Source organism: Peromyscus eremicus, chromosome 15 (assembly GCF_949786415.1).
Source record: "Peromyscus eremicus chromosome 15, PerEre_H2_v1, whole genome shotgun sequence".
In the NCBI taxonomy this organism is placed as follows: domain Eukaryota; kingdom Metazoa; phylum Chordata; class Mammalia; order Rodentia; family Cricetidae; genus Peromyscus; species Peromyscus eremicus.
The window spans coordinates 32,267,349-32,294,718 of record NC_081431.1 but is presented as its reverse complement, the minus strand read 5'-3'; the positions used below and the strand labels follow the sequence as shown (position 1 = coordinate 32,294,718).

General features: G+C 41.0%; 1 protein-coding gene across 5 annotated transcripts in view; it reads right to left on the bottom strand.

Annotated features, from left to right (window-relative positions):
* Positions 1-27,370, bottom strand: part of Dnm3 (dynamin 3) — a 489,100-nt gene that overhangs the window by 340,689 nt on the left and 121,041 nt on the right. For all 5 annotated transcript variants that reach the window (XM_059280851.1, XM_059280854.1, XM_059280855.1 and 2 more), the window contains exons 3-4: positions 16,401-16,550; positions 15,186-15,389 (exon numbers count right to left, since the gene is read on the bottom strand). In XM_059280851.1, coding sequence (XP_059136834.1) covers positions 15,186-15,389; positions 16,401-16,550 — 354 coding nt within the window. The remainder of the gene's footprint in view (positions 1-15,185; positions 15,390-16,400; positions 16,551-27,370) is intronic.

Sequence of the window (27,370 nt, the reverse complement as noted above, 5' to 3'; positions counted from 1 at the left end):
AGGCAAGTATTGACAGCTACCCTTCTCTCAAGAAGGGCAAGAGCCACCATTTCTGCTTCAGCTACATCATGAAGGAAAATGAGCAAGGAAAAGACTCCGGGAATTTTTTTTTTATTATTTTTTAATGCACAAGTACACATAGCTATTAAGTGGGAGAGCCAAACTTCAAACTCTGGCAGCACGGCTCCTCAGTTAGTTCGATTAACCACTGGCTCTGCTTTCAAATGCAATTCTTGTATTGTTACAGTTTCGTTCGTGTAAATCCTTATTAAGGCAAAGTTTCCTGGGAATGTCTGCTGTCTCACAGAACAGCTTGTGATTTTGTTCCAGCACGCTGCTGCTTCCTGGCCTCGCCAATCATTGTCACTGTCCTTCCTAAACCATCTTTACCGTCACCAAAGGACTCCAACACATTGTGTTCTGGTCTGAATAACAACTCTCACTTCCCTCTTGCCTTCATTCAACCCCAATACTTTTCTTTTGTGCCTCGCAGGAGACAGTGTGGTCCTCAGATGCCACAAAGCACTGGATCGAGAAAAGAGTTGATGTTGAAAATTATTCAGTGTTTCTTCAAGCCAAAGTCTTTCTGATGCAAAGAAAAGCACTTTGGTGTTTTGCTTGGTGCTAAACATCATCTGGTCATGGCACCTACTACTCCTCTTCCTTGCTGCCATCTATGAAATGTCTCCAGAGTCACCAACACACACACACACACACACACACACACACACACACACACACACACACACACACACTTACTGAGGGTTTTAGCATCCTCATGTTCCTCACCACACTTAGTTCCACCACTATCCAGGCAGGGTTGATATGTATGAAGATGATGATGTGTACAGATCTCTGACTGTTTCATTCTTTGAGGCCTTTTCACTCAACAGTTCATCTGCATGCCCTTTAGGCAGTTCCCCCTTCCACAGCCACATCCTACACTGGTATAACCTGGAATTGTCTTACCTGTAAATCAAAAGTGTTAACATTCGACTATCTAACCACAGTGCCTAGTTTCAAGTTCCTGTGCTTTTTATAGAAATGCATTGTTTTTTTGTCCACTCTCATCCAGAACCTCAGCCCTCAAATACTTCATTTCCCTAAAACTTTCCAGGTCTTTGTTTGTTTGTTTGTTTGGGGTTTTTTTAGCTTCAATTCCCTCGTTTCTTCCAAAGACTTACAATCCACCTCTCAAACTAATTTGAAAATATCTTCAGTTCTTTTGCCTACACTGTCATCCTTCTAACCAATCTGGCAAAATCCTGCCCCTAAAGCTAGCCAAATATTTCCCCTCAACCCTCCTGCTCCTGAGTGTTGAAGGGAACTGTTGAAGTTTGGTGCAGATGAATTCTGCATTCCACAGCAGCTGTTCAACATAGTGCTCCTCAGATATCTACACTACTGAAGCTTGGTGCAGATGAATTCAATCTTCCACAGTATCTGTTCAACACAGTTCTCCTCAGTTGTCTACACTCCCATCCTCTGGACCCATCATCAACCCCAATTCTAAGCACATAGCCTTTCCAGATATCTACAATAAGAGTTTGGGGGGGGTCTAGCTGTATACATACTCTCTTGCTTCACTCAACTCTGTTGGGGGAAAAAATGAGTTTTACTATCCACAGTATACAGCAAGCACTTAAGAAATCTTGGAAAGATAGAAAAGAGTGAGCAAGATGAGAGGGAGGGAGGGAAGGGAAGGGGGAAGGATAGGAAAGAGGTCTGGAAAACCAGGGCAGGAAAATTCAGATGTTATAGACGCTTAGAGGAGTTGTGGGGTTTCGCTTGTTTGGTTGATGGGTTTGGGTCATGTTTTATTTATACTGACTGCTAAGAACCAACTACATGGATCTACTTTGGTTGTATATTTAATAGATGGCTTGCATAGTGTTTTCATAGAAACATTTAAAAGAGTTTTGTTATTAATAGAAATGTTAAAAACACATGCTTCTATCAGAATCTAAGAGTAAGGTGTAATTGCACAGGCAACTATTAGCTCACTCACTCGCTCGCTCGCTCACTCTCTCTCTGTCTCTGTCTGTCTCTCTGTCTCTCTGTCTCTCTGTCTCTCTGTCTCTCTCTCTCTCTCTCTCTCTCTCTCTCTCTCTCTCTCTCTCTCTCGGTCTTTCTCTACTGTGTGTGTGTGCGTGCACGCGTATTTGCAGTCCTGGTGTTTGAACCTATGGCCTCAGACAAGCTAAGCATCCATTCTCACTAAGCAATAACACCAGCTCTCTTCTTACTTCTTCTGTGTTGTTCTTTTCCTTGTCATTTTCAGATAAGGTCTCCCCCAGCTGGCCTTCAGTTCATCCTGTCACCCAGGTGGGTCTTGAACTTATGATCCTCCTGCATGAGCCTCCAATCAGTCAGGCTTACTGGCCTGTGCAACCAGGACCAGTTTTAGTTTTATTTTTTATTTGAATTTTGAAAAAAAAAAAGAAAGAAAGCCTTGATGGCACAGTATTCTGTAATGCTAAGATCACCTTAATTGTCTTCAGTTTGCAGAGTAACGCAACACATCTACACATTAAAGATAAGTTCTGAGAAAATATTCACATTACTAATTTGCAATTAAATCAACCAAAAAGAGGAGGAATATATTTTAAGCTTGTTTCCTTTTAGTCTTGTCTTTGAACAGTGTTTCTTTTCCCACATTAAGTTTCTGGATTCTGACTCCACAGAACAGTTCACATGTCTTTACAGTGACCCCTAGTGGCAAAGCAATGGATGTGCTGCGTTAGTAACCCACATCTTCCTGGCCTTCTCTACCAACAAGTTCCATTAACAGCACATTTACATTGTCAACGTGCCTTCACTATTTGCTTCTCTGTTCTTATTTTTAAAATAATCCAAATCTCTCACTGTCTCTCTGTCTCTCTCTCTGACTCTCTGTCTCTCTGTGTATCTCTCTGTGTCTCTGTCTCTGTCTCTGTCTCTCTCTCTCTCACACACACACACACACACACACACATGTTCTCAAACTCCAGATATATTCATGTTTTATGACTATAGCCATTAGATATATTCATGTTTTATGACCATGGTCATCTTATTTCCCCAACCAAAATAGAATATGCACAAAATATACATTATTTAAATTTTTTTCTGATGAAAACTTTACTATGATATGTCTTAGCTTGCTTTCTGTTGTGGTGAAACACTGACCAAAAGGAATTTGGAGGAGCAAAGTATTTATTTCAGCTTACAGGTTACAGTCCGTAATCAAGAAAAGCCAGGGCAAGGAACTCAAGACAGGAGCTTGAAACACAAACCACAGAGGAACATTGCTTACTGGCTTGCTCTCAGGCTCAGGTGGAGCTGCCTTTCTTAGACATCCCAGGTCTACCTGCCCAGATGGGGTACTACCTACAGTGGGCTGGGCCCATTGGGTGTGTATGTATGTATGTATTCGTGTTTGTTTGTTTGTTGTTGTTGTTTTTAGTCAATATTTTTATTTTCTTTGCGTGCATGTCTGCCACATATGGAACTTGAACTAGGGTTCCAGGCAGTTGTGGACTTCCTGACATAGGAGCTAGGATCTGAACCTAGAGGCCCATTTTAAAAAGTTACAAAAATAAGACAATATGTACACAAATGCTTTTTTAAGATTTCCCCCCTCTGTTTTTTGTTTTTTGTTTTTTTTGTTGTTGTTGTTGTTGTTTTTGTTTTTTGAGACAGGGTTTATCTGTGTAGCCTTGTCTGTCCTGGAACTCATTCTGTAGACCAGGCTGACCTCAGACTCAGAGATCCACCTGTTTTGAGTCCTGGGATTAAAGTGGGCCCTCCTATATTACCTGGCAATCAAGAAAATGCCACACAGACACATTGGCAGGCCAATCTGATGGAGGCAGTTCCTAGGTTGAGGCTTCCTGTTCTCAAGTGTGCCAAGTTGACACAGAAGACCAGCCATCACACATGCAGCTCTAAATAATGTCCAAATTCCTTTGTTTCTTCACCTTTATTTTTCATTTTATCATTGTTGTGCATGTGAATGTGCGTGTGCGTGTGCGTGTGTGTGTGTGTGTGTGTGTGTGTGTGTGTGTATGTGGTGCGTGTGCTATGGAATGCAAATGGAGGGTGGGAAGACAGCTCCTGAGAGGTGGTTCTCTCAGTTCATCTTGCATTTGAAAAACACCCATCGAGCAATCTTGCTGGCCTTTCAAGTTGCTTTTGAAGAGACTGGGATGAAAGTTCTTCACTGCTCTTAGTCATGTCTGTTTATGCAAGAGATGATCTAGCTCTTTGAAAATTGGCTGACTGATAACATCAGATTTAACAAATTTATCTGAATTGTATAGGCATAAAATCCAAATAACATGAAATAAAGTACCTGCAATGTAAAGTAGTAGCATGCATTAAAATGTCATATGACTCTGACTTTGGAGTCTAACAATAATATAATCCATCTACTTCCTATGAAAGTTCACATGAGAATGTAGGGCCTTATGTTTTTTGTGCCCTTGATGTCTACAGAGCAGACACCTGATTTTTTTCCTTGTTCAAGCCTAGTCAATGCTTAGTGTAAAAGGATGAATAAGTGAACAGAAGTGTTGTGGACCATCTTTTTAAAACCAGAAATCGTTTTATTTTAGCCAATATTCTTAGCACTTTCTTCATCTGTAAAAGAAAAAATCTGGGCCGGGCGGTGGTGGCGCACGCCTTTAATCTCAGTACTCGGGAGGCAGAGGCAGGCGGATTTCTGTGAGTTCGAGGCCAGCCTGGGCTACCAAGTGAGTTCCAGGAAAGGCGCAAAGCTACACAGAGAAACCCTGTCTCGAAAAACCCAAAAAAAAAAAAAAATCTGACTTTATAGTTTTCAATCATGTTAGAAATAAGCTCAAAAGTGATTTCTTAAAATGAAAATATGTTACATACATTATTTCTCCTTAAAAAGCAATACATCCTCATACCTATTAATTTAATAGTGTTATTAATTGATATATATTACTATAATTATTTAATATTCTTTGTTTCTTTTTCCTTTATTTTTGAAGTTGCAATATAATTACTTCATTTCTCCCTTCCACTTCCTCCCTTCAAAGCCTTCCATATACCCTTCCTTGCTCTCTTTCAAATTCATGGTCTCTTTTTTTTTTTCCAATATTTCACCACATATATTTCTGCTTGTGCAGTCTAGTCTGAGAATGCCATGTAAATGGGTCACTGTGAAATGCAGCAATCGAGTTATTCTCCGATCAAAATAAGAACAAACCAGTATGATCTCACTTTTATTAACTTCTTTTGAAGGTTTACAGCAGTTAAAGTATTTTTGCTTCTATGTATGAAGGTTAAAAAAATCATTTTTTTCATAAAATACATTATTGTTACATGCAAATATGTATGCAAATATGTTTATATATGTGTTCATATATGTATATATAAACATTATAGTTCCTAAATATAAGCCCAGACTGTATGATGTTATTTGTATGGATGTTTTTGCGGCTGATAAATTGGTATTGGATAACCAATTATTGTGCTTCTCCTGGGGAAGATGAGTTCTTCCACTTTCAATATTCCTTAGTTGCCTGTGGTTCTTTGTGTTGAAGTCTCATGGGATTTCCTCTGTAAAGTTTGGCATGTCTAGTGTCTACATGCCTACAATTTGATCATATAATTAAGGCAAAGTTTCAAGATAAAGATGGGAATCCAATTTTGAGGAAAGAATAGATGCAGAAACAAATGCAGAGCCAGAAGAATAGGTTTTCTGCTGGGAGCGTTCCCACGTTTGCTGTTTATAAATATATTCATTTTACCATGAGAGTCGATTGAGTTCCCAGATGTGGGAAGTTTCTTCTCAACTTAGCACTCTAAGGTTCTCTCCGATGAGACAGCAGAGGGGCTGGGTGCTAAGTATGCTGAAGGCCATATCAGCTCACAAGACCCATGGCCTTCAACTTTCACCAAATTAGAGAGGAAGACAGTAAAAAGGAAAAAAGAAAGAGAGTGAGGGGGGAGGAAAGAAGGAAGGAAGGAAGGAGGAAAAAAGGGGGAGGGAGGGAAAGAGGGAAGGAGAAGGAGACAGATAAGGGCATACCTCCATAAACCAAGCAAAACTAGCCTCCTGCTTAGCTAAGTAAGGTCAATTCTTGCCCAATTCACAAATTATCTCAAGAGAAAACGGCTCCCTCTTTGCCAGCCAGAGGTCTAACATTCTTCATGTGCTGATTTTATATTCCAGGAAGATGTGTAGCCATGCTCAATTCAGAAATGAAATTCATTTGTTTGTGAAATAAATCACCATGAAAGGAGTTTCCAGACCCATCTACCTCTCCATAAGGCCTTTGAACAGCCCTCTAGAGAGATGACAAGCTTGCTAGGTGATGCTAAAATACTGCTGTGCTCCAAAGATAAAAAGGCACAGCAACAGTCTTCCTGAATAATGAACTTGTGTTCAAGTAATAAATCGGTACCACCACAAAACATGGTGTCTCTTTATGATGAATTGCCCCATTTAAGGTATAGCTGAATCTATAAAACATTGATGCCCACTGTGAGCAGAAACACGCACTGAACAGAAGGGAAAACATAGTGTCACTATTATACAACCATTAAAACGTATCAGAGAGGTGGCCCTTAAGTCATCACAAACAAACTTAATGTGATTTTTAAAAGCATCTCCCTACTAAGCAATCTTTGAGCCTCCCTCATCTGTGTCCACATCTCACCTTCCAGAGTGTTAAGATGGAAAAGCCAAACAATCTTCTCCTGTAACCAGGACTTGCACAGGTACACTGTGTCTCATCCCCACTTCCCTAAGTCAAGCATTTCCCTTGTCTATTTATTCTGTCTTTATCGTCTCTGCATTTACCCCATCGCTGTCTCTCTTGTCAATCAACACACAGGGATGTTGTAACATCTCCTATCTTTCAAATTTCAAATTTCACCACCATTGCTGCTGGACTCTTCCTCCTGTGTACAGCAAAAGTGGAAAATGCTAACTATAGTCCCTGTCTCTGCTTCCTCGTGTTTAACATTTCTTGAACCCTAAGGATGTTTTCTTACCAAACCCTTCTTGTCAATATCACCAAGGACTTTTATGTGCCAAATGCAATGACCAATTCTCCAGTCCATTAGCGGAGAACCTAAAATTCTAGCATACGTACCAAGATTAGAGATAGAGATGACATAGGCCATTTCAATATTGCTTTCTTTCCATTTACTACTAAATTCTCTAAACCTATCAGTGGGAGTGAATAGAGAGTAAAGAAGGCCACTCACACATGGAATCATTCCATAGCACTCTGGGTAGCTTAGATCCAAGGTTGAACATGGATTATGAAGACTTGGCTAGAGAAGAGAAGCAAGACTTGGCTAAAGAAGAGAAGCAAAGAAATATGGTACTTGCCTTTTTATGTCTTTTGGGTGAATGTAGGCCACTTCATTATATCATAAAAGAAATGCCACTACCCTGTGGCTACCAGCACCCATGTTCTACTTCTACTGTGTTATTGGGCTTCCTCACAGTTTCTGAGCTGTAGACCTGGTTGACCTACCTACATATCACACTCCTTAACTTTGCTATAGAATTTGGCAAAATCAACAACATCATCCTTCTTATAGATCTCTTTGTCTAAGCTTCTAGAATATGCTGTCTACAAGGCCCTCTGCCACTTCTCCATGACTTCTGTGTCTCTCCTGTCACTTGAGGTCTTCCATGCTCCTTCTCTGGCCCTCGTCTATTCTTTATATATACATTCATATCCTAAATGATCACATCTGAAAGCTCAAGACGTTAGATGTTACCTGAATGGCCCCTTAGGCCTATCATAACAAATGGGTGGCTTAAAACAACAGGAATCTGTTGTCCTGAAATTCTGGAAAACGCAAGTCAAAAGTCAAGATGCCAGCTGTGCCACATTCTTTCCAAAGTCTCTAAGTCTCCAGGGAAGAGTCTTTCCTTGTCGGTTTCCAACTTTTTACAGTTTCAGTCATTCTTTTGCTGTGGCAACATAACTCCATCCCATCTCCATCTCCATCTCCATCTGACCTTCTTCCCTGCCTCTCAGTGTCCCAAATATCCTTCTCTTGGTCTCCATAAGGATGTACATCACTGCCTTTTGGGGCCTACCCTAAACCCAAGATTGTCTCAAGATCCTTAATTACACCAAAAATATGCATACTACTTATCATATTTTCTTCCAAATGTGTGTCTGATTTGAACATAATAGTGCACATGATTTATAATTAACTTCTCAACATAAACTTGCTGACCAATTATATATTTGAATATCCTTCAGTCATACTTTGATAAAAAAAAATTGGCCTCTCTGTGTCAAATAGTCTTAATTTAGTATAAAGTATAACTGTCTAAAATAGACTACCTTTCAAAAAAACTGTATAATTTTGTGCCTTGGTTGATATAATTCTAGTTCAGATATCCTTGAATAAAGAAAAGTCCCTTGTGGTCTAAATAGGTCAACATTTTTAGTTAGCCAAGAGCAAATTTTTAGAAAAGATATATATGGCACAGTGAGGAGAGAGAACTTCCATAGCCCAGCAAACCAACCCCGAGGGCCAACAGGGGAACAGATGTCACAACTAGGCTGTCCTCACCATGTAACTCAGAGGCTTTCGCATGGAAAGCTTCTGGCTATTGCAACTGTGAAGAATGAAGGATGTCCGTGGGAATGCTGGAGTAAATACCTTTGAAAAGGCCATTTTTCCTGAAGTACTAAGAAAGAACATTGCCAAAAATGCCAGAATCAGCTTTTTCAAAGCTCACTAATTAAAGACAGGCTTGCAATGATCTGAAGGGCATTTATCCCAGAAAAACAGATGAATCTCAATTAAAAACAACAGGCTGGGTGGTGTATCAACCTGCCCTGGTGCCATCCCTGGCTCCCTGCTTTGTATTAGTCTTGAAAACCAAAACCTCCACCACCAGAGTGAAAACTGGCATCTTGGTGAGCCTGAATGAGACAGATGGGGCAGGAAGTACCAAAAATACAATTTCAAAACAATTGCTATTATTTAACCTGCAGAACAATTCCCTAACATTTGCCATCCGTGTAGCTATCCCTTATTTAACCTGACTCAGAGCCTACTTGGCGTGGAAGGCCTCTGTCCCCAGGGAGCATTTGTCAAAAACAATCAGTGGCCATTATTTAACACTGTAGCTGCTTCAGGCAGTGAGGACAAGTGGGGCAAAGAAGCAGCTAACCAAAAACTTGCAGTTTGGGATGAGGGGCTCACAGGGGCCTTTTAAAATGTTTATACATAGTCAGAACAGAAATGGAAAAACCCTAATTTCCACCTATCTGGGCTCTGCATTAGCAGGAAGTGAAGGGAAAGGTGGGGCTGTAAGGTTGGAGCGCTGATGCTGTATACAGGGAGGCCTCCAGTAAAAGCCAGCATATAAGGCATTGCTGATATAAGGCAATTGCTGTAGAGTCATTAGCCATCTGTGAAGGGAACTGAGCAAGACTGGAGCGGCTGCATACATCAGAGAATGTTGGTTCAGGAAAAATACTAACCAAACAAGTAACATCTGCAAAAAAAAAAAATCTCAGGGAGTGGGGGGCTGCAGGATCTGACCCCCAGTGCTGCCCAATTACATTACTCAAAGATCTCATCCTCAACAACAAAAATACACATGAAGAAATTATGACTCATACACATGAAAATAACCAGCTAATAGAGATTATTTCTGAAGACATCCAGACATTAATATTAACGAACACTGGTTTAAATTTGTTCAAAGGACAAAGGGAGTCATATTTGGAGAACTGACAGAAAGCATGGTAATGTGTTTTGCCAAATATGGAGCATCAGTAGAGGGATTGTGTGTGTGTGTGTGTGTGTGTGTGTATGTGTGTGTGTGTGTGTGTGTGTACGTGTGTGTGTGTGTGTGTGTAGCTGGGAATTGAAACCAAGGCCTAATGTCTGCTGGTCAAGTTCTCTCCTCCTGATCTAAACCTCGGGCAGAACACGTGGAGAGGGCCTAATGGCGGGGACACTGCATAGCCTATATTAAAAGGATGTATTTGTGCTTCATTCTTTAGGAGGGAATCTATGTGTAAACATTAATAATGGTTTGTTCACGAAAAATTAATCTTCATCCTAGATGTCATCCAAATGACTGGCTAAGGAGAAACTGCAAGACTCAGTGGCCTTGGTGTCTGTGAACCAGCATCATCACCCCATCGTCTCCCATCACCACCACCTACACCAAGCTAGGTTGAGAGGTGAAACAGAGAAAAGAGCCAGCACAGTGAATCTCAGAGGCAAGAGTGAGTGGCCACCTGACCGGAGGGGTGGACCTAAACTTTGGAATGACTTTCCTTGTATCCTCTGTCTATATGATCTGCTGTCTAAAGATGAGACAGAAGACAGATATTTTAGATGCTAATCCATTGTCTTCTCTTTTCACTCTCTGAAAATAAAAAACAAAAGCACAAATTAAAAATTTAATTCTTGGTTTTTGCCTATCTGATAAGCAGCAGGGCCACTTAAGAGGAATCAAATAGAAGCTCTGGCTATAAAATTTCTGAATAATTGCCGGGCGGTGGTGGCGCACACCTTTAATCCCAGCACTCGGGAGGCAGAGCCAGGCGGATCTCTGTGAGTTCGAGGCCAGCCTGGTCTACAGAGCAAGATCCAGGAAAGGCGCAAAGCTACACAGAGAAACCCTGTCTCGAAAAACCAAAAAAAAAAAATTTCTGAATAATTATAGTAAAAAAAATCACCACAGAGATTCAATAGCCAATGTGAACAGACTAAAGAATCAACAAACATGAATATGGGTCACCTGAGATTGCTCCTCCCAGTCTGAAGAAAAGAATGGAGAAAGATGAAAAATGAAGAAAGAAAGAAAGAAAGAAAGAAAGAAAGAAAGAAAGAAAGAAAGAAAGAAAGAAAGAAAGAAAGAAAGAAAATAATGAAGAAAGAGAGTCAGAGACTGTGGGCATTATCAACCACACCACCAACAGATGTGTAATGGAGTCTCAAAGGAAATGAAGAAAAAAGTGAGGGGAATAGCTGAAGAAATGTCTAAAGAATTTCTAAAAGTTAATAGAAAATATTTATCTACACATCCAAGAGGCTCAGAAAACTTCAAGTAAACTCCATAACATCCATAACTAGACACATAAAATCAATCTATGTCTTACGGTTCCTAATGCTGTGATGAAACAGCACGCCACAGGCAAATTAGAGAGGAAAGGGTTTATTTGGCTTGTGCTTCCACATCACTGTTCATGGCTGAAGGAAGCCGGGCAGGAACTCCAACAGGGCAGGAACACGAAGGCATGGAAGAGCGCTGCTTACTGGCTTGCTCAACCTGCTTTCTATAGAATCCAGGAGCACCAGGCACCACCTACAGTGGGATGGACCCTCCCATCAATCACTAATTAAGAAAATGCCCTACTGGCTTGTCTACAGGCACAACTCATGAGGGCATTAAGGTTCCCTCCTCTCCATTATGTCATGTTGACATAAAACCAGTCAGCACCACCTATCAGAGACAAAGAGAGTCTCATGAAAATAGCAAAACATACCTAGTATGTTTATTGACTCTTAGAAGAAGCACAGCTGAGTTTTGACAACAGAGTTAGGAAGGCAGTGGGATAAATCATGGTTATGGAATAATAAAAAAAAAAGTCAACTGAGAATTCTCTTTCAAAGTAAAAAAGTGAGACACTCCCAAATAAACAAAATAAGAGTGAATCTCTTACTAGAAGACCTGACACCTCAGTACATTCTAGACCTTCGAGAAGATACTAACTCAAATCCTCACAACAAAATAAATGAAAAATATAGCTACTAATTGGATAGGCAATAGAAGTTTGTTTCATTGCTTATTTGTAACACTTTTCCCATATCTTATTTGAAAGACACCATAAAAAGGAATAGGTATATATTTATGTTGGTGGGCATGTAATGCACAACGTCTTGAAGTGCCTAGAAAAGACCAGCATTGTTAGTAAAAAGCAGCGAAGTTCAGTGTACTGTTAAAATTAAGTTGACATTGATCCAAACAAAGTTGCTATAATTTAATGTTAAGAGTATTCTTAGAGCAATCACTAAGAAAATAACTTCAAACACCGGTAAATAAATAACAAGGAACTGGAGTGATGCCCTGGAAACTGGATTGTGACATAAAGGAAGACATTTCACAGCATCAAGACATAGGAGACAATATAGAAAAACAAAACGACAAACATAGATTCAAGGCTATGAGTAGTGACACCAAATTTAAATAAGTTAAACACTCCAGTCAAAAGGCAGACATTAACGAAGTGGATTTTATTATTCCTTCAAGGGCTCATGGATCAGCCAGAAAGAATGGAAGGGTTGGAAGATAGGCAGAAGTGCTTGACAACGTCTTCTTCTAAGCACAATGCAGTCATGGCAGCCATGAACGCACAGCAGCACCAATAGTAAGCCATGGATTGGACAAAGTTTAGAGGGTTCCTAACATCACTGCTGAAATGTTGGCATGTGACAGACTATGAGAGAGGAAGAGGCTCAGTATCTAGTCCTCAGTCCACTGGTGAGTCCCCCAGGCTTCAGTGGCGAGGCCCCAAACCATGGTTACACAGACAACCCAGGCTAAACTTGGTAGGACTTAAAACAGAAGGTCATGAATATGGGAAAGAGATTTGTAGGGACCAAGGGGAACTTGCAGGGACAGGAGGGGCAGACATGTTTAACATATTAATAAGCTAAATTTGTGATCCAACTATATACTATCTACAATAGACACATTTGGTTCCAAAATGACTAAAACAATTGAATGTGAAGAATGGAGAGTTAAACATCGGCCACATGAGAACTGGGGGACACAAATATGAAACAAGATAAAGTTTCTAGAGGACATTACACGATGATAAAAGGCAATCCATCAAGAAGAAATAACTATTATAAATACATCTAAAAACATAGCAAACCCCTGGTGGCGGGGGGGGGGGGCTAGCATAGCTAAAGGAAAATATAGATAATTCAACACTAATGGAGGCATTACTGCCATCCTTTTAATAAGAGAACACCATACACAAGGTCCAGAAGAAAAGAGTAAATCTAAAACTCAACTAGACCTAACAAACGTTTGCAGAGCATGGAACCCAACAACAGCGCAAGGAACACATAATTCATCATTGTATTTTCTTTTACTAGCTTTTTGTGAGGTCTTGAGGATGACAGCAAGACAATTCAGACTTACCACCACCTGTACAGAGTCTAGATGAGAAAAGAAGGGGTTTCTAGAAGGCGAAGTCAGGGTAGAATGAAGGAGGAGTCAGGGACTAGGTATGACTTCCTCTTCACTCCTGCAGGAAGCATTGTCCAGACTGACTACATGTGGGTTTCGCAGAAGGTAATGGCACTACAGTCAGTGAAAGTCAACACTGGAAGGACTGTCTGTGCCCTAACTACACAGCCATAGCCTTGCCTCTTGGAGACAAAAGGCTGTGGACAGGCGTGGTATGGTATCATTTTAATAGGTGCATTACAGTCTGTATCTACAATCTGACTCTCCTGGGGCACTGGTGTGGGTCTGTTTCTGGGCACTGATAGCCTTCATCTGCATTGTTCTAAGCTCTCATCTCAAGGTACTGAAGAAACAAATAGAAGCAAACCAATTATTATTTCAGAACTTGAAAAAAGGTCCAGAATTGGATAACCGGGAGCATAGATAGAGCTGAAAATAAGAGAACTGGCTCATTCAGGACATTGGGAGAGCTCCAAAGCTTTCCTCCTTCTCACATAATGCACAGGTACCCTTCCCCAATCTCAGCAGAGTACTTAAGATTGCTTTAGAAGAAGCTGAGTTGATCGTCTTCAGACTCAGACCTTAGCTGATGTCATATGAAATCAGAGAGATTAATTAAAGTCTATATATTACACTTAGTGGTGAGAACTACTTCCCTTCCACCCTACCACTGTGCTCTTCCTCTTGGCTTCAAATACATTGGGCATATGGCCTACCCTAGACCATCTCAAAAAAAAATATCCATTCTATCAGCTCACAAATTCTACCAGCAAAAATGGCCAGGTCATAGCCTGATTGCTGAAGGTAAAGCCTACTGACCAATGTATCCCAATCCTGCGTATGCATCAGTGTTCCACTCTCATCAATGGACAAGTAACAGAAAGTCATCACACATTTGAGAGAGGTCTTTAGTATCCAAGACAGAGACCAAGGCAACCAGAAAGCAATGCACTCTGAGATTAAATGCATTATAAAAGAAGAATCTGAAAAGTTCTAATTACAATCCTTAATCATTGCACTCAGGAAACCAAGAGCAGCCTGCTATTTGTAAAACAAAAATAACATTAATAAAATAAGAAAATGCTCTCAGAACTTCAAAAACTCTATCATAAATGAAGAATTAATTAGAGGAGAGAATCTAGTTGAATCAATCATGCAAATGTGTAGAACAAAAAAAGACCGAGAAATGTATGTAGAAGAGAAACAGTCCAAAGGAGAGAATAAGAAATAGTAAGGATTAAAAACAAAGGGAATAAATGAATGGGGAAAGTTAATCGTAACAAAAGCTAGAAGTCCTAGAGTTGAGAGAATTGAGGACCATGCACTTCCATGCTAAAAGCACACATCTGAGAGTCTTTGATTATTTCTTTACACACACACACACACACACACACACACACACACACACACCAGGGTGTGCCAATAAGGTCTTTGAAGAAAGATCATTTCTCGACTCAGAGAAAGGGAAAATTAAAACATCATAAAGGAGAGATGTTTCTGGATTCTGACATGCAAATAACAAGAAAAAATCCCTGATTTTATAGTATATATCAGATAAATACAAACTACTTAATCTGTTATGCTGTTTTTTTTTTAACTTTTCCTATTTCCAAGAAATAGTAAACAAAAGACAGTAGAAAGTGTTCTAATTGAGACATTTGGGTACCTCCTATAATAACTAAGTAAATGGAATTCTGCTATTGCAGAAATTTATTTTATTAACCTTTAAAAATAAGCACTCAATGAGATTTGAAAGTGTCTATGTTCTTGGATTTCACTTAATGTTATTTTTAATTATGTGGCACTTGACTGTATTCCTTAGTTTGGCCCCTGAACTATAAAATATTTATGTACACTAACCTTGTGGAATTTTGTGAAATCAAGTCATGAGAGTTTGGACTACCTGTAAATATGACCCACACTGTCACCATCCTGCCACGATTCTTCCTCATCATCGTGGCCACACACTCACCTTGAGGATCAACTTCCTTAGCTAGCTTCAGTGCATCCGAGTTCGCAAGATCAGTGTTAGCTGGGGTGACAGCCAAAATCAGACAGTTCTCCCTTGTGATGAACTGCATAATCATATCTCTGATCTGATACTCAATGTCTGGTGGCTGGTCTCCCACGGGCACTTTCGTTATTCCCGGTAAGTCGATTAGCGTTAGATTTAACACTGTGTGGGAAAGAATGGGAGAGTCATACAGATACCTTCAGTCCAAATGATACCCACAAGGTTGTCTAAAAGACATCCTAGGTGGCTGCATCATCTGCCACTTAGCTCAGCTTTACGTGTTGTGTATGTGAATGACTCCATCACAAGTGAGGAGAAGGAAAAGCATGGAATACAAAATGGGTTTGCTAGTTTTCTCTATTTTTACATGACTGAGCTAAGCCAAATGATCGTCTTAACATAATCTGAAAGGCATTGATTTACATGCCTACCAGTTTGCTGAGAGAGCTGTCATCCCCTGACTGTCATAACTAGGCAGCTATAATTAAAACACCGAACAATGCATGCATATGCTGTCTGCCAGTCTTGTGCATCGCCTTCAAGTGGTATAAAAATTCTCAGGGTAACAGTTGCCCTTCCTCTTTGAAAGCATCGTATGTTGTTCACAGAAGGTTAGCCACTTAGCCTGTGGGGAAGCTGTGGGCCATTCGCAGTGCTTTGAGTGGAGTGAGTGGGCTGTACACGTGTCAGTGGCAAGGCGACTCCAGTTCAACTCAACTACTGTCTCCCAGGGGTAGGTATCAAGTCCCTAGGAATTTATTATGACTGTCTAGGGATAAGAGTCACACTTGGTTCCTCAGAAATAAAATAAATAGAAATACAAAATAATTACAGGGAGATCAACACGGGAGGACTCAACCACATACCTCTAAAAATTTTTGGCAAAGATTAAAGATAATAATAATAATAACAAAGTAAGTTTTCATGTGCCCATTTTCTGATTTCTGAGAGTTCATATTTTTTAAAAAAAGGAATTTTTCTCAATTCCCAAGTCAATTACAATGTTATCACTCCCCTCCTGCCGCTCTCTAAATAGCTCTTTGAACTCCACCACCGGCAGCATGACCCAAACATCCCAGAGACCCACACTGTTTGCTTGTTGTCCAATGAATGTGAATTTGTCTAATGAAAAATTCTTGAGAAGAATCTTTCGAATCTGAACATTGCACTTACCATGTGGAGAATAGACTCGTAGGTTGATGGGTATGGAGGAGATGCCCTTATTCATTCCTGTTACTCGGTCTGTTTCTGCTTCAATCTCATGGCGAACTTCATCAAAATCTGTAAATTTTTTCCCTTTGCAATGTAGAAACTCAGCATATTCTAAAACAAACAAAAAACCAAAGAAATGCATGCATTTGTGTCAGGATTACATCAAGGAAACAATATCTTATTTAAGAACAAATAAAATTACCAATGTTCCTCAGCTACCAAAACAACTCAGCAGTTACCAAGACTGATGATTCTCTAAAAATGTCAAATTTGCTAAATTCCAGATAAGAATTAAGTCCTTAAGCCATCAAGCCTACCAAAGGATAAAAAATAATTGTGGCTGCCTAAATGATAAAACAAAAAATAAGTGGCACCCTGTTATTAAAGATTGTAGGTCTGGGGCACATAGGCCCATCTACTAACACTGTGCTGTTGACACCTCCTTTTGCAACATCACCATTTCATTAGGATGGAATGCTAGTTACACACTGCATCTTCAGAAGCTAGGGAACTTGGAAATAGTATTTGCTCAATTCTTTTTCAATGCAGTGTTTTAGATTTAGCAACATACTATTCAAAATATCATATCAACTTGTATAAGTAGAAATTTTCTCAAGAAAAAAAATAGATGCAATATTAGATCAAAAGTATTTGCCTGCAGTCAAAAATTACTATATAGGCAGAAGAAATAATCCTAAAATAACTACATAAATAACACAAAAAAGTGGAGAGGTTGTTTGGTTGATTGGTTGGCATTATTTATTCCCTTTCTTTTCCTTTTTTTTTTTTTTTTTTTTTTTTTGAGGCAATGTCTGGCTATATAATCCAGGCTGGTCTGGAACTTGCTATATATCCCAAGTTGGTCTCAAACTCCTGTCTTGGCCTCCTAAGCAGTGGAATTACATGGCCTCCCAACCGCTATACTATCAATTTTGATACTCACTTCTATAGATATCTATGAAACCAAAACTTTACAATAGTCACAATAGTAAACAATTTGGGACAGATGTTTTTATTTCTCCAAGCTGAAGAACTGCTCCATCAAACATACAACAAGGATGAGCCTCTTGCTCCCAATGGATAGTTGAGAAAAGGACTGGCAGCTTTTCTATATTCCTCACTGTGGACATTGAAAATTCAACCAATAAAATCGGCCAAAGCCAAGGGGCACATTGTTTTAGAGTGCGGCCCCTCTGCATCAAGCACCTTAGCATTGACTTGAGGAGCCACAGATTATATCACAAAGTTAACACAGGCTTCGTGGAGGAGGTATCGGTCAGCACTCTAAATGCTAGAACATGCAGAGATAGAGAAGTGGAAAAGGATTAGAAATGGAGTAGGAAGAGAGTACTGAAGGATGGGGAGAATTTCATGCCATACAGAAAGAAAGAAGAAATCAGAATCTTAACTATGTCAACAAATCCCTGGCAGAAATCTCTGCTTGAACCCATTCACTGATGGTGAACTAAAGATTTGACCTCTGATTTGAGGGTTTAAAAATCAGTTTTAATTGGAAAATAATTCTTTATGCTGACAGAAAATCAGCTTCCTTATCTTGTTCCATTGTTTCAGCCATTGCCTTCTAGTACTGCACAAACAATGGTCAACCAATGAAAGGACCAGGGATTAATCTGAGTGTCCACACGCAGAGGTCACCTCCTTCCCGGGACTCTCATCACCTGCCCTCTCTGACCACTGCTCCAGTCTTCTGCCAGCAGACAAGCATCTCCCAGCTCCACCCCGGCTATGGGAGTGAAAAGGACAAAGACGCCTGAAGTGGACTGGAGTTCTGCTTCAAGGCACCAATGTTCTGAAAGGACCAAGCTTTCCAAATGTCAGAGTGTGACAGTCACAGACGAGCAGAATTGCCATCTTTCCTATCGGGATGTACAGGCACGATTTCTCTCTTCTTCTTAGGTTCTCCACATAATAACCAGTCCCACTCTCTGCAACATCCTAAGCTAACTCTGACGGCTCATCCCTTCGATACTGGTGTACACACAGTATTAGTTCATCAGGCTTCAGGGATCTGCCCTAGAGAGATCACCTCAATATCTGGCCTGGTTTTCCTAGTTTTGCTCTACCACCTGTCTTTGGTATCAGAATATAATTCATCAGAATGGGCCTTCATTTCATTATCAATGCAACTTGCAGGAATGTGAGGATTCAATGTACAGGGGAAAAAAGAAAAAGAAAGACAAGAAAAATGGATCTCAAAAAAATAAATAAAAATTAATATTAGAAAGGGCTCAGGATCTAGTTCAATGATGTATAGATGTTGAGCACAGGCAAGGACCTGAAGTTGATCCCCAAACACAGTGGAGAGGTGGAGAGGAAGTAAGTTAAAAAGAAATAAAACTGTTAATTTCCAGGTCAATATTGTCCACTGAAAATGGCTGGGTGAGTGCTTGGCCCTAAATGGGAAAACTGAGTCACACTCACTAAGACCAAGGGTACATCACGGGAAAGGGGAAGGAAAGCTGGAGGACTGGGAAGTTCTTAAAAACCACTCTCTTCTGGATATGACATGGCTGAGGGAATCATGAAACAGCAGTGTGGCAACTGTACAAGACCAACGTATAGAAGTAAGACATGAAACACAGGGACTAGTTGAGAAGAATGGTGTCCTTAGGGGTGTGAGGGGACAAAAGAGAGCAAAAGGGATTGAATGTGTTTATAACACATTATGTAACTGTGTCAAATTGTCAACATTAAATTAATAAAAATTTAATGACAAAAAAAATTGAGTAGCACAAATTGGGGTTTCCTTTGTTGCCACTAGATGGCACCTACTTGCTGTCTCTGCAGGGACCTAACTGATGTCCTTCAGGAAGGTTGTAAAGCCAATTAGATTTAAATTAGCTCCTGGACTCCTGGAACTTGGAGAGTCTACGTGTGCAGGATCATCAGAAACCTCTTTGTCTCACAAATGGATTTGGAGTTGTCTTTATTTATTTAGTTATTTGACGAATCTTCATCGAAATCTACTTGTAGAAACTAGGATTTAATAGAGGGAAAGAGAAGTCTTGTGACTCACAAAGTTGATATCTAATGAAGTTACATAGTAACAATGCGCGCATGCCAGATGATAAGGGTCACAGCGACAATAAAATAATAGGGGGCACTAGATATTGGGGGGGGATTCTGGAGTCATGTTTTGTTTGCTTGAGTAAGGCTTCTTCGATGTGATAAAAAGAAAAAGAAAGTCTCTGAACAAAGACTGAAGAAGAGGAAGGAGCAAGGTATCTCTGTGTATACGAGCGTGGGGACAGAGTGCCTGGAGGCAGAGCATGCTGGGCTTGAGGAGGAAGAATGAGAAGGACAATATGGCCGAGATAGGGACAGGTTGGAAGATCGAAAGCCATTTTAAGTACTTCTGTTCTCACCCCAAGTGATACAGTAGACTACAGAGGGAGGGGGTTAGGAAGAAAATGTGATGTGATTGAAATGATTGTTAACACTGGCTACTGTGTTGGGACAGACAAATGGGGATCTAGAGGAAGCTAATGCTAGAATAATCCAAGTCATAGTTGAAGGGGCTTGGAGTAGAGGCACCCAAGTGAAGTGTTGAGAAATGGGTGAACTCTAATATACTTAGAAGGAAAAATAAACAGGATCTACTGATGGGTTTAAGCGGGGGCTGCGGGAGGAGGATGCCAACAGTAGCTTCACAGGGTTCAACCTCAGTAATCAGAATCGTTTCTGAAGTAGAAGAGACTAAAAGGAAGAGGTTGTGGTGAGATGAGGAAGGAGGCAGGAGTCAGGAGTTGGGGTGGGGACTCACTGAGTGGTACACCCGTCCCGCACAGTCTCTCACCTACACTCACACACCAAATGCTGCTGTTTAATCTAGTGTATGTCGACTCTGCTAACTTCCCAGAAGATGGCAGTCAAGTGCTTGCAGGGGGAAAAAAGTGGCTTTTTCTAATGAGCACAGAAATGCCTCTGGGGCTACAGTCCTGGAGTCTTTCACACAGGGAGAAGTCTGAGCTGGATAAATATGTATTTGGAACTCATAACATTCAGGTAAGCAGTGAGAGAGTTAGGAAAGGCTCAGAGCACTGGGCCCAGATGTGGTAATCAGGAAACGAGGTGGAGTGGTCAGAGAAAACTCTGGAGAGGCGAGCTTAAGTCCAGTATGGAGTATGTCCTGAAGGAAGTAGATCTTCCACTCAGCCCTTCAGAGAGTCGGTAAGTGGAGAAAGGTAAGGAAGAAAGGATGGCGGAATTAGGATCATAGGAAACTGAGAAGCCAGTTAATAATAGAGACCGATGATTAGCAACACTTTTAAAGAATTTTGTTATAAAAGAGAGAGAGAGGCCTGGCAGGTCTACTGAGGAAGCATGTGAAGTCAAGAGAGCTCCTTGTAATACAAGCAAACTCACAGCGTGTAAGTCAGCATTACAGGAGATGGGACAATGTAAGAGTGCGAGGTGACAGACACTGAAGCCATGTCTTAGGGAGGAGACAACTGGAGGCCAGGAAAAAAAAGACAAACCCATCTGTGAAAGAACCAGAAGAGGCTGGAGTGACAGTGATAGGAGGGTGCGACACCCACCAGGAGGGTGAGGACTTGTCATACTTGTCTGAAGTCAATGGCTTTAAAAACATTCCTGGGGCCAGCAATAAGGCTCAGTGCCACCGAGGCTGACAACCTGAGTTTGATCCTGGAATTCACAAGGGAGAAGGAGAGAGCCTACTCCCACAAATTATCCTCTGACCTACACACACACTCACACACACACACACACACACACACACACACACGCACGCACGCACACACACACACGCACGCGCGCACACATGCACGCGCGCACACATACACACACGCACGCACTAATAAATAAATGTTAAAATTTTTTTTTCCTTTTTAATGGACTAGAGAGATGGCTCAGTGGTTAAGAACACATATTGCTCTTGCAGAGGACCAGGGTTCAATTCCCAGCATACATATGGCAACTCAACTATCTGTAACTACAGTTGCAAAGGATATAGCGCCCTCTTCTGGCGTTAACAGGCATTGATGTTGTACATACATACATGCAAAGAATAAAAACAAATCCTAAATATTAAATAAACTAAATTTAAAAAATAAATAATTCTACATATATTGGTTATTGTTTGTACAATAATACTATTTCTACAACAGCATAAATTGCTAAAAGAGAGAGAAAGAAAGACAGTGAGTGAGCACACACGTACCAGCCACCCATAGAAGGATTCTAAATGAGTAAAAGAAAATAACCACAGCAAGGATGTACATTTGGACTTAACCTGTATCTAGCTCTGGGCTCAGATCTGCCTAGGAAACTGGTGGGGTGGGGGTTACAACACACTTAATTTTTCTATGGAGCCAAATCTTACAGGATGGAAAGAATTGATGCTTAACTGTTTGGAATATTCAGTTAAGGCCAGCAAAGCTGATCTGTCAGAAAGAAGCTATCTATAATACATCCTCTACTTCCATCGGAGACTCACAGGTCGGCATCCCTTCACATCTAACCATATGGTGAGGACTGTCAGACACATGTCCCACTTTCTCACTAGAAAAAAACATGGTTCCCATAACTGCAGTTCATAGCCATGGGCTTAGAATGCTCAACAGCTGAGTTCCTCCAGCAGCAAATCAAGTTGCCCAGTGCTGTTAAGGGATGTCTGCGCCCAGCAGGTAGAGCTTATGTGAGTAGAGAGCAGAGGCAGTGTGAACGTTTCTGTTCACACTTGACCACTGGCGTCAGGAAGGGGGAACTTCAGCCCAAGAAAACATCACAATTCCCAAGAAAACTCTGGTGAGTAATGCAAAGTCTCAAATGTTTACCTCCCTGTTGTCCAAAATACAAGTATATGAAAAGCTCAGAGAGGGTTATCACAAAACTATTGCACTACTCAGGGAAAGAAGGTTCATATGAGTACAGGCATGAAAACAATTCTAATGCTGACTAAGAGAAACTCCATAGAACAGGTTTTTGAGCCACTGAATAGTGAGACTTAAAGCACCTGGCAAAAAGCTTGTCTTCTGTGACTCTTGTATACAATGGTAAACTATTTTGCTTGAAAGACTAACAAGGCACAATCTCATTTTACGATTTTGTGATGCATTCACTCTCAAAGAAGCACAGTTTCCAGTGATGAGCTCTCTTGCTACATCCCCAGTGTTCTTTTCACTCCAAAGGCTGTTCCACGAAACGGTCTTTTTCTCCAACAATGCCAGGATCGATCTGAACAGACAGTGCATTCAGTATCTTAACCAATGGGCTGACGTAAAAGATGAAGGCTATGTGCACATCAGCCTGAAAGCCTGGGAACGCATCATGAAATTCTAATTGGGGGCAGTATAACCTGTCTTACAAAAGTCCTCACAGCATCTCCAGTTGCACAGAGCAGAACCCTTCATTTTAAATGCCTTTTCTGTTTTCTGAATGTTAGAGCAGCCTGTACTGAAGCAACGATAAGATGCACTTTAGAGCAAAAAATAATGATGATGACGATGATTAATAATAGTAATAATGGGAAGAGTATTCTTAAAAACAGAGCTATGGCTCTTTTAGTTTTAGTTCCCTGTACAACAATTAGCACTGTCCTTTTGACTGAAAATGAAAAAAACAAACTATGCCAGGTTAAACAACTGACAAATTGTGTGGGGGAAGATGAGGCGGCTTACGCCTGGGCATCGTTCCAATCATCTGAGAAAAGCACAGCATGACCATAAGAATTTCAATGTTTCCAATATGCCCCTTCCGCTGGGAAAACATGTGTATGTTTCAATTACTCAAGGTTAACTAGAAAGCAGCAGTTATGAAGAACCAGCCTACAATCTCTCATCAACCTTTATTCTGAGAGCTATGGTCCTTGGTATTTTAGTTTTGAAATATTCTGGGGGGCGGGAGGAGGGAAGAGGGGACTCTCTGATTGGTGTGTAAAATGAAAAAAAATTCTTAATAAAAATGAAAAAAAGAGAAACATTCTGATAATGCAGTTTGATGAGCAAAGGGCTCCCGTGAAAACAGAATGTGTGCGTCACGTAAGCTAGAAACATTCACAACAACAATTAGCTTGGGTTTCTGGACGTACAAGTACCTTTGTATGACTATACTTTCAAACATATTTCCTCAAAGGCAGAGGCTACCTTGTATGCCTCTGTCCTTCCCTAGTGCCTAGTATAGTTAATGAACACCTGCAGAATTCCTCCTCCTTTAAAGGAAGCTGCTTTGCATATACCATCGAGGAATGGCAGTTTTAAAAAGCAATGTTTTTAACCAGGCGTGAAGGTAATGGGCTAGAATGGTGGGTTAATTAGATGCGTAGGACCCAGATCCTAAGCAGAACTCAATTGTATTGCTAAGGTAAACAAAGGAAAGTTTAGCATGGGGCAGGGGTGGGGGGGGAGTCTAAAGATGCTGGGGAAAGAAAGAAAGAAAGAAAGAAAGAAAGAAAGAAAGAAAGAAAGAAAGAAAGGAAGGAAGGAAGGAAGGAAGGAAGGAAGGAAGGAAGGAAGACCTCAGAGAATCATTAATGGGTGAAAAGTAAAGTTCCCAATAGAGGGGTTTAAAATACTGGTGCAGGGCCGGAGTAAGGAGAGCCAAGCTTTCATAGAAGATCAGTCTCAACCAAGCAAGAATCAGGAACCAGACACAGAGATTAGTATCCAGAGCCTACTACTATTAGGAGGCAAGTAGGAAACTGAAACAGAACTCAAGACCCCAAGTGAACCAGATGGTACCAAGGAGAAAACCAAGATGTGAATTCAGTCGTCAGAGGTAAGGCTGAACTAAAACCAGGTGAACAGCACTCAGGTTCAAGATTAATAGTAATGCCACCTCAGTGCTCAACAGTGACCTTGCCAGCTGTATTTCCTAAAGGCTAGCTGGTTCTAGAGCCTGGGTGGGGTGGAGCCAGCATGTCTGGGCTCAGTGTCTCTGCAGAACTGGCATGGTGCTGGTGTAGGAGACCAAGAACAGCACTTCACAGAAATAAAGACAGGTAAGGGACTGCTGTGGGATATTCTTTTCTCAATTATGCAGTTACAAGCTAATAATAAGCAACTTATTCTTATGTAGGTGGGGTTAGTGATACAACCTCCCCGCCCCCTGCCGCCGCCGCCGCCGCCGCCGCCAAGGAAGCTTTAAAAATGTAACAGAAATCATGTAATAGAAATTCCTATTTCTATTATTTGTGAAAAACTCATGCACTAAATCATATTCCAAATACTAAAATCAGAAGCAGTACATCAAGAAATATGATGATTATTGCAAGCTTCAACAGCATCTGACAGGACTGTCCCTCTGTTCCCCAAGACATCTTTTTCTTCTGACTTTATTTATTTATTTTTTAAGTGTTTTTTTATTTATTTATTATGTATACAGTATCCTGTTTAAATGTATGCCTGAAGGCCAGAAGAGGGAGCCAGATCTCATTACAGATGGTTGTGAGCCACTATGTGGTTGCTGGGAATTGAACTCAGGGCCTCTGGAAGAACAGCCAGTGCTGTTAACCTCTGAGCCATTGCTCCAGCCCTTCTCCTGACTTTATTATTCCCACTCTGCCTGCTTGGCGACTAATCCAGATCACTGTCCATAGCGCACATTTTTCTGTGCTTCATACTTTTAGAAGTCAGCGTCCCTGCTTCCCTCTTGAACTTCTTCTTACCTTTGTTATCACTATCCTTCCACTAGGTGATTTCGTCTAATCTCAGAGCCTTGAAAATGTATACATGACATGCACATGCACAGACAAATGTGTGTGTACTTGTATGGATATATATGTATATGTGTGTGTCCTAAATTCATTTCTCCAGTCTCAGCTCTCACTTGACCGCCATTCTTTTCTGTGTCTAATTTTAAGGTTGGCATTTTCTTTTGGACTAATAGATTTCTCAGAGTCACCCCACATAAAACTCAATTCTTGGCTCCCATTGCCCCAACCTCTCATCATTCATGAGTTCCTCTCCAGCCGACATCTGAATGTGTCCACATCTGAGTCAGTTCCAGAGTCATGCTTGCATTCCTTCCTTTTCCTCAGCTCTCTCCCAAGCACTTCCTCATATTCCACTGCTACCAAGCTTCTAAGCTGACTCCTCCTCCATCTTGGACTGCCATACAGGCCACCTGATGCTCTTCCTGAATCCCACTCCTCTTCCACCCAGTCCATTCTCAACTCAGCATCTGGAGATCAGGGATGCTCTACAAGATGCTCTTCCCCAGGAATGTTCTTCCTCCAGACCTATGCACATGTGGGTCCTTAGCATCATTTGTTCCTCATCCAAAATGTTAATTCTTTAGACAGGCTTCCCTGACCAGGCTAAATGAAGTCACACTCCATCCCATTATCCAACTTATTCTCTTGGTACACATGGTCATTATGTGAAGTAGTGTTGTTTGTTTCTGTTCACTTTTATTGGGTGTCTTCATCTACTACAATATAAGCTCCATGAGAACTAGAAACATTATTGGTCTTATCTGCGCTTTTTCCCCAGTGACACCAATGAAATACACCTATTGTGTAATCGTAGATATTTGTTGAACTGATGGATAAACAGAGTAAAAACGGTGAGTCAATCAATAAATGTGGGACAATGCTTGAGGTTTGTAAGTGGAAAAACAATCTCAAATTTGGCTTCTGGTATATTGATATTGAGTTATTCCTTTTTTAAATATCCGGGTAGACTTTTAAATAATCAGTTAAAAATAAGAGTTGGTATTTTTCATGCGTCCTTCTTAGGGTCCTCCTTGTTAGCTAACTTCTCTGGAGCTGTGGGTTGCAGTCTGGTTATCCTTTGCTTTACATCTAGTATCCACCTATGAGTGAGTACATACCATGTTTGTCTTTCTGAGTCTGGATTACCTCACTCAGGATGTTATTTTCTAGTTCCATCCATTTACCTGCAAATTCATGATGTCATTGTTTTTTATAGCTGAGTAATACTCCATTGTGTATATGTACCCCATTTTCTTTATCGATTCTTTGGTTGAGGGGCATTAGGCTGTTTCCAGGTTCTGGATATTACAAATAATGCTGCTATGAACATAGTTGAGCAACTATCCTTGTGGTATGATTGAGCATGCCTTGGGTATATGCCCAAGAGTAGTATCACCCTGGGAAGGAGAAATAGATGAGACCTCTGGAGTAAACTGGGGATGAGGGGGTGCAATAGAGGGGAGGGGATGGGGGATGAGAACATGAGGGAATGGGATAATCGAGCTGGGGGAGGGACAGAGTGGGAGAGCAATGAAAGAGATATCTTGATAGAGAGAAACATTGTGGGGTTAGGGAGAAACCTGGTGCTAGGGAAATTCCCAGGAATCTGCAAGGATGACCCCAGATTAGACTACTAGCAATAGTGGAGAGGGTGCCTGAATTGGCAGTAATCAGATTGGTGAATACCCTGTCATCATAGAGCCTTCATTCAGTAACTGATGGAAGCAGATGCAGAGATCCATAGCCAAGCACCAGGCTGAGCTCTGGGAATCCAGTAGAAGAGAAGGAAGAGGGATAATATGAGCAAAGGGGTCAAGATCATGATGGAGAAATCTATAAAGACGATTTAACCAAGTTCATGATAACTCACAAACTTTAGACCAACAGCTATGGAGCCCTCATGGGACCAGACTAGGCCCTCTGCATGTGGGAGACAGTTGTGTAGCTTGGTCTGTTTGAGGGGTCCCTGGCAGTGGGATCAGGATCTATCCCTGGTGCATGATCTGGCTTTTTGGAGCCCATTCCCTATGGTGGGATGCCTTGCTCAGCCTTGATGTGGCGGGGGGGGGGGGGGGGGGGGGGGAGGATTGATCCTGCCTCAAATGAATGTACTAGGCTTTGCTGACTCCCCACGGGAGGCCTTACCCTTTCAGAGGAGAGGATTGAGGGGGAAGGCTGGGGGAACAGGAGGAGGGATGAGAGGGGGATCTATGGTTGGTATGTAAAATTAATAAAA